The following is a 7,510-nucleotide window of genomic DNA, read 5'->3' on the forward strand; positions in this document are numbered from 1 at the left end:
ACTATGCACAGAAGTCGCTGCATAAAAATGTGCAGAGCAAAAAGTTAATACAAAGAGAAAGCGCAAGAAGACTTCTCAGCCTTTAACTCAGAAGGAAAGACGGCCCCTTTTTCAGGTTGACCGGGCGACCGCTGGGGGCGCTGTGGCGCCCAGGCTCGGTCCGGGAGGCGCTCTGGCCTCGGGGCGCCGCCGCTCCTTCCGCCTTCCCGGCGGGCCCCGCGCGGCGCTTGCGCGTTCGGTGACCTTTCCAAGTCGTTGGCGGAGGGTGTTGCGGCGGCCTGAGCCGGGGTTCTTGCGCCGAGGTGAGTGCGGGGGGCGCGGCCGGCTGTTCCGAGCGGGGCGCAGGGCGACGAGCGAGAGAGCCGCCTGGGCCCCGCTGGCCTTGGGGTCCTGCCGCGGCCCCCGGCCGGTGAAGGGCGGCGGGTCGCGGGCAGTCCCTGCCTGTCCTTTGGCCAGGACCGCCGCGCTCCTCCGGTGATGGGGGGCGGCCACCTGCCCGAGGGCGCGCCGCGCTTGGAGATGGAGCCCCGACCCCGCCTGGAGCGCCTGCCCCGCGTTTCGTACCTCCTCTCCTTGGTACCTCGGGTTTTCTTGCAGCGCAGTGCACAGCAGGCCTTAGGGAGGGGACACGGGGCGCACGACGGGGTCAGAGGCGACGGGTGCAACTGTGTGGCATTAGGCTCTGGAATCCCAGTTTGGGCCTCGGCGGCTCAGACGTACCTGTCTCCCGTGTAAGGCCAGCTGATAGTTTGCTGTTAACGTGCCCAAAACTGCGCAGACATTTGACCAAAGGATGGGCCTTTGGAGGAGTGAGTGCTCTAAAACCCCCGCACAGGGGCGCCTGGGTGGGTGGCTCAGTCGTTAGCGGCTGCCTTCGGCTCAGGTCACGGTCCCAGGGTCCTGGGATCGAGCCCCGCATCGGGCTCCCTGCTCGGCGGGAAGCCTGCTTCTCCCTCTCCCACTCCCTCTGCTTGTGTTCCTGCTCTCGCTATCTCTCTCTCTGTCAAATAAATAAACAAAATCTTTAAAATAGATAAATACATAAAACCCCCACACAGAGCTGGCAATGTGGACGGACAGTGGACTCAGACGGGAAAGGGCCTCACTGTATGAAGAGGCTGCTTGTCCGGAAAATTATGACAATCTTGGCCAAAAGGAAAGTCGGGCGGGGATAGGTAAGTGTCTGTAGTGTGGGAGGAGCAGTCCAAGGTAATTCTAGGTGAAGAGACAATGCTGGGGGCCCTGAGTCCTGAGCAGAAAATGGGGTAGCTGACGTTTTTGCAGCCCCTTCTTCCCTCCTTTGCACTCTCTCAGGGTGCTTTGCTGTTTTCCACCCAGATCTTCATCTGGCCTACGTGAGGGCATCTTCTTATATTCTCCCTCTTAGGATCCCAGGAGCTTGGTACCATTGCCTTCAGCGGGTTATGTGTAGCACTTCCTTCTGCTGTTGCTGTGACCGATGACCAGCTGAGCCATTCACGTTCCCTCCTTGCATGCCAGCAAGATCCCTGTGAGGCGGGCGGACATAACCCTGTGTCACAGAGGGGCAACCTTCTGAAAGGACAACTCCAGGGACTTGGCCAAGGTTGGGATTGGAACCCAGGATTCTGGCCCCACTGGGAGCTGAGAACACCTTCTTGCCCAGTCACTGCCAGGCTCGAGGAGGAGGGGAATGCACTCGGTCCCTCTGAACTCTTCTTCCCACCTGGGGTTTTAGAGGCCTCCTGCAGGTCCTGTTTGGGTCTTCTCAGGCACCTTCTAAGGGCAGGGTTGTTGGTTTCTGGGATCCTCGTGCTGTGACAGAGCATCCCAGTCTGAGGACAGGAAGTGTGAGGGTAGACGTCTCTGCAAGGGGTTCTGGGAGGAGGACACAACCACATCGTTCAAGGTCACACTTGGTGCGGGGGTGGGGCTGGCTAGCCTTTAGGAGAGTGCCTCAGCCTGAATAAGTTCTCTTCTCAGACGAGCTGATTCTCCCTAGTAATGGGGATTGGGGGGCAGGGTGATCCATAGATCCCGCTGTGTGACCCCCAGCAACTCTCACAAGTAGCCACTTCGTAGGGGTTAGGCAGTGGTGCAGGAGGTAAGTATGTAAGCTCGTTGTGAGTGCTGTGGGTTTGCCCGACATTCTTAGAGTAAAAGCTGAATTCTTCACCATGGCCTCCAAGGCCCTAAATGACCCAGTTCCTCCTCCCTCCCATAGTCTAGCCGTGGTATTGTATATCACAGCACTCAGCATGGGACACCACACACTGTAAATTCTTGATGCAGAGGAGCTCTTCTTCATAAGCTCCCTTTGTGGGTGGGTGGTGTTTTTATCCCTGCTTTCCAGAGGAAGAAATTGAGGCACTTGAAGTTGGCGGGATTTGAGTCTGGGCAGCCACTGTGGCTTCCCTTTCCTCCCAGACTCTGCAAGTCCGTCCTGACCTGGGGTCTTGGCACATACACTGCCTCTGTCAAGGACACTCCTGTCGCAGGTGTTCCGCCGCCTTAGGAGCTGGTTTCTCAGCCCCTAAACAATGCCTGCCACCTAGTACGTGCTCAGTTCACATCTGCTGAGTAAATAATGATCATGCAGGAGGAAAGTGAAGAGAAGTAGAATTCCATGTAGCCCGAATAGTGACGCAAAAAAGCGGTAGATGAGGCTCTGGTCAGGGTGGGGACAGGCGGCATTACTAACTGAAGCCGAAGTAGTGTTTTCAAGGAAAATGCAAAGTACTTGGATCTGGTTATTCCTGACAATGATTTGAATGACTGTGGTTTAATAGACCACTTGAGATGTTACAAAGCTAAAATGAAAATAAGGGCATCAAATTTTAGAGTCTAGTAAATTATAATCAAAAGCCTTACTTTTGAGACCTGCTTCTATAAGCAAACTTCGTCAGTTCAGCATTTGATGACTTTTCCCAATCAAAATCCAGTAATTAGGTACATGTTTTTATTCATTAAATAAGTGATGTAATTGCAGCTCTCAGGAAGTGACCTCATCATCCTACACTGTCTGCATTTAGCAGCAGATTTCTAGGCTGAGTGTGGGTCTCACAAGGCCCTGTGTCCTTTTTCAGCTCTGAATGCCAGCAGTTCTTCACATGGTGATGCAAACATACTAGTTTTTTTATTTAAAAGTTAGAAAAACGTGGTGTGTAATTTTGGGCATAGCATCAGTGGAGAACAGCTGTGAGGAAGAGGGATGTTCGGGACAGTGCAAGATGGCATGGGCTGGGCACTCTGGGGCTCGAGGGGTGAGGGGTGGTGGAGCACCAGGATGGCCGAGGTTGGCAGCCTTGGAGGTGAGTGGGGCTTGAAGAGCTGCTGAGTGGGGGCCCCATTACGGGTAGGAATGGCTGCTGGAGAGTGGCACATGAAACGGTCAACTTTAAGAATATATGGGAACCTCTTACCAGTTAGCTTTAAAACGACAGTCACGGTGGGGTGCCTGGGTGGCTCAGTCGGTTAAGCGTCTGCCTTCGGCTCGGATCATAGTCCCAGGGTCCTGGGATCGAGCCCCGCATCGGGCTCCCTGCTCAGCAGGGAGTCTCCTTCTCCCTCTGCCCATCCTCCGCTGCTCATGCTCGCTCTCTCAAACAAATAAAATCTTAAAAAAAAAAAAAAAAAAAAGATAGTGATGGTAATATTTATCACTGTGTTCCTTTTCAGATGCTTCAAAGCCTTATTAAAAATGTTTGGATCCCCATGAAGCCCTACTATACCCAAGTTTACCAGGAGATTTGGTTAGGAATGGGGTTGATGGGTGTCATCGTTTATAAAATCAGGAGTGCTGGTAAGTTTCTTTATGTCGATTCATTAGCAGGCAGGATGAACATTTTCAAAAGGAATCATGATTCATCTTGTGAAAGAACAAGAGTTCTTACCCAGAAGTGAGCATCAGAACCCTTTGTTAAAATGTGGGGAGTACGTGTCAGCTGTAAAGAGACATTTGGGGACAACTGGGAAGATGTGAACAAGGCCTTGATGATGGGGGATTCTGAGTTCCCTAGGTGTACCAATGGTGTTTTGAATGCACAGGAGATGTCCTTCGTTGGAAGAGACGGCAGAAGGCGTCAGGGGTGGAGTGTCCTGGCGTGTGGTGTATTACTGTACCTGTCCCACCGCTGTGAACATTCGAACTGTTTTTATCATAGAAGTGGGGGCAGGGTGACCTTTGGAGCAGAGATGACTCAGTGGAACAGAGATGAGGCCCAATCATGTATTAATAAGCAGTTGGTTTAGAAGAGGAGAGAAGGGAGAAACTGTAAACTCCAAGACTGGAGTGTGGGGAATGGTAGGGAGCGGGGAGTCCTTCACGGCTCCTAGACGTATCTGGTGGGAGCGGTGCCACCTCTTGGCTGGGAGGCACTGTCGAAACTCCAGTTTGCTGAAACTTCCCGGAACCGCTTTACCTCAGCTGTGGATTTTTCAGCCAGATGTTGATTTTAGCAGTGGTCAGTTGACCAAAAACATTTTTGTAAAGTGTTGATACAACCAGTGTTTCTTTCTTTTTATTTCAGATAAAAGAAGTAAAGCTTTGAAAGGTAAGATTTTTGCTTCTTCAAAGGGATGGGGAACGCGAAACACCATCGAACCTTTTCAGGACAAGGTGTGTCATGCTTACAAACGTATATAGTGCAGTGGATACTAGAGGACGTGAAGTTTGCTGTCCCTGCTGGAAAAGAGAATTCTGAGGTTCTTCTTACAGTCTGAGCGTTGAAAACCATTGCTCACCGCCTCGGGCCAAGTAAAACTGCCAGGGATACTAGGAAACGGGGGGTCGCTGCTGCCACCAGGAGGGCAGCACCGGGCTAGCTGTGCAGGAACCGCCCTGTGAAATGCGTCTGGAGAGAAAGCACCACATGAATGTATGTCCTGGTGCTGGACATGTCTTCACTCTTCCCAAATGACAGTGGAACTGTAGTCATTTGAGTCCTCCCAAAGCCCCGGGGCTGGCTGGTGACCCCTGGGGAGAAGACACTCCCCTGCGCTGCGGCCTGGTGCTGGCAGGCGGGCTCCCGGGTGCACAAGGGGAGTACACGAAACCCTCACACCTGCTGGGCGCTCCTCATAGAAATGACCCTCCACGTGTCTTCGTAGTATTGAAAACTGTCGTTTACAGTTTCTGACTTGTCAATACTCACGTAATAAACTGTCTTCCATGGTTTCCTTTCTTCTTCAATGATGTCTGTATTATGCGTCTCTTTCTACAGCTTCCAGTCCTGCGCCTGCTCATGGCCATCATTGACCGGCTGTACTTGGAGCGCACGTCCGATGGAGCATCAGTCTGTTTGTAAATCTCAGTGCGCTGTTAGATGGGAACGTGGAGCACTGCCGTACACCTGTAGACGTGTTGTGTCCCCTGTGGCGTGAATAAATGTACCTGAGGTGCACCACTCCCCACGCCCGTGTCCTCTGTCAGCTCCCCCGTGTGCCACACAGCAGACAGTCAGAATCCCAGCGAGCCGAGCCATCCCAATGACCGTAGGACTTGGGGCTTCGATGGGGCCCTCACTTCTGATGTCTGATAAATATCCGCTACACAGATGATTCTGCCACTTACTCTTGTGACCTCGCTGAGCCTTGTGTTTCCTCGTGTGGACAGCGGGACTGCATGTCAGTTCTCACCTAGAGTTATTGTGAAGATCAGTAGGGAAGGTGTGAAAAAGCATTAGTTGAACTGTAAAACACTGCAGAAATAAGGGATGAGATCATGTGGTGGGTGAAATTTATAAGCTCTAGAAGATTCTATCAGGAAGTCACTGATAAGGCAAAGTACATAATATAAAAAACTGATATTTCTCCTAGTTTGGCTAAATTAAATACTGCGTGATATTTGCCTCCATCTAAGGCAATTAACAAACCCCTAGAATTGTACTTTTTTATTTTTAAGATTTATTTTTATTTTAGAGAGGAGGGGGCGGAGGGAGAGAATCTCAAGCAGACTCCCACTGAGCTGGAGCCCGAGGTAGGGCTTAATCCCACGACCATGAGAGCATGACCTGAGCCGAAATCAAGAGTTAGTCACTTAACCCACTGAGGCACCCAGGTGCCCCTAGAACTGCACTTGTAAGGAAGATTCGAAAGCAGTAGGGGTCAAAGCGAGTCTTATCTGAAATCTGGTGCTTTGCAGGTTAGCAGAGGTCTGCTGTGGAATAGAAACGGGCCCTGGTCCCGGTCTCTAGCTGTCTTTCTCTCCTAAGTGCAGAGACCATCCTGGTTTCGGCATGTAATGTCAGATCTGGCCGTGGTCTGTGCCTGACAAATGCCTGTTACCTCTTGCAGGGCCTCTGAGCCAGATTTCTTGTTTTGTATAAATGGGGATAAAGCCTGCCTTCAGCCTCACTACCCAGCTCACAACTGTGGCTCGATGCAGAGTTGATGTGAAAGTGTTACCCCAGGGGCAGGGCCGGGGGTGGGGGGAGACTGCGAACAAGGACTAGTGGGCCCCAGGATTTCTGATTCCGTTGGTCTGGGAAGGAGCCTGAGAACTTGTATTTCTCATACTTTGCCAGGATAAGCTGATGGCTGGGGACCTCATTTTAAAAAGCACATCCAAAGAACATGACCCACCAGGGCCCTTAGGTCCACCCTGTCAAGTTCACCCCTGCTCTCGGGGTGCTCCCAGACACCAGCCCTGCGCATCTTCGCTCATGCAGCCCTAAGAGCTGAGCTAGGTGGAGCTGTAGCCCCATTTTACAGAGAAGGAGACAGGCTGAGAGAGGCAGTGACGAGCCGAAGTCACCTCGCCAGGGCTGGGGCAGGGACTCCAGGAAGCTGCACTCGTCCAGGGAGGGAGGCGAGGGGCAGCCAGGGAACGGGCCCCTGAGGCTGGCCCCGGGGGCGCAGCCCACTTTCCCACCTGCAGGCTCCTTTAGTTAGCAGCTGGGTACATAAGGGCTTTGCAAAAGGTGCTTGATGGGCCATGGTGAACCAGGTGCCACACTGCTTGTGCAGGGGGGTGAGGGCCCGTGGGATTTCCTTCATGAACGGACTCCATTTCTTCTGTGAAGAGACCGAGCAGATCCTCTGAAAGGTAGACGGGTCTGGGCGGTTGCCTGCTGCAGGGGGCAGTTTGTGGTGAGTGATACGCGAAGGCAGACAGGAGGATGTCGACGATAAACCTCCCACCCCCACCCCCGGAACTTGCCAAGAACCAGCCATGCCTTTAAAAGTGAAGCAGACGATCTCCCTGCTGGGCCAAGTGGCTTCCTGGCCCGAAAACCCGCAGTGGAGACGGTGCGTTTTGTAGCAGGCGTGCGTTGCTGGCCCGGAAGGCGCTTACTGTTCGGACGGGGCGGGAGCGCGCCCGCCTTCCCCGCAGCTTCGGGCCGGCAGGTGTCCTGAGGCGGCCGGTGGGTGGGGCCAGAGCCCGCCGGCGGCCCACGGACACGCCCCCAGCGCGCAGCGCGCCGGCCCCGCGCCGGGGAGCCCGGGGCGCGCGGGGAGCCCGGGGAGCGCGGGGAGCCCGGGGCGCGCGGGGAGCCCGGGGTGTGCGGGGCGCCCGGGGAGCGCGGGGAGC

At 53.8% G+C, this 7,510-nt stretch overlaps 1 protein-coding gene across 2 annotated transcripts; it reads left to right on the plus strand.

Annotated features, from left to right (window-relative positions):
* Nucleotides 1-215: 215 nt before the first annotated feature.
* ATP5MPL (ATP synthase membrane subunit 6.8PL) lies at nucleotides 216-5,389 on the plus strand. Of its 2 annotated transcripts, XM_034992473.1 has the most exons (5): nucleotides 288-302; nucleotides 1,059-1,175; nucleotides 3,658-3,781; nucleotides 4,509-4,532; nucleotides 5,202-5,389. In XM_034992473.1, the coding sequence occupies exons 3-5, from the start codon at nucleotides 3,658-3,660 to the stop codon at nucleotides 5,234-5,236; spliced, it is 183 nt and encodes a 60-aa protein (XP_034848364.1). In that variant the 5' UTR covers nucleotides 288-302; nucleotides 1,059-1,175; the 3' UTR covers nucleotides 5,237-5,389. The 2 variants fall into 2 exon arrangements, with proteins under 2 accessions (XP_034848363.1, XP_034848364.1); XM_034992472.1 differs by lacking the exon at nucleotides 1,059-1,175 and having other exon boundaries at nucleotides 216-302.
* The last annotated feature ends 2,121 nt before the right edge of the window (nucleotides 5,390-7,510 follow it).

This window comes from Mirounga leonina, unplaced genomic scaffold (genome assembly GCF_011800145.1).
Source record: "Mirounga leonina isolate KUSES-001 unplaced genomic scaffold, KU_Mleo_1.0 Mir_82, whole genome shotgun sequence".
NCBI lineage: Eukaryota > Metazoa > Chordata > Mammalia > Carnivora > Phocidae > Mirounga > Mirounga leonina.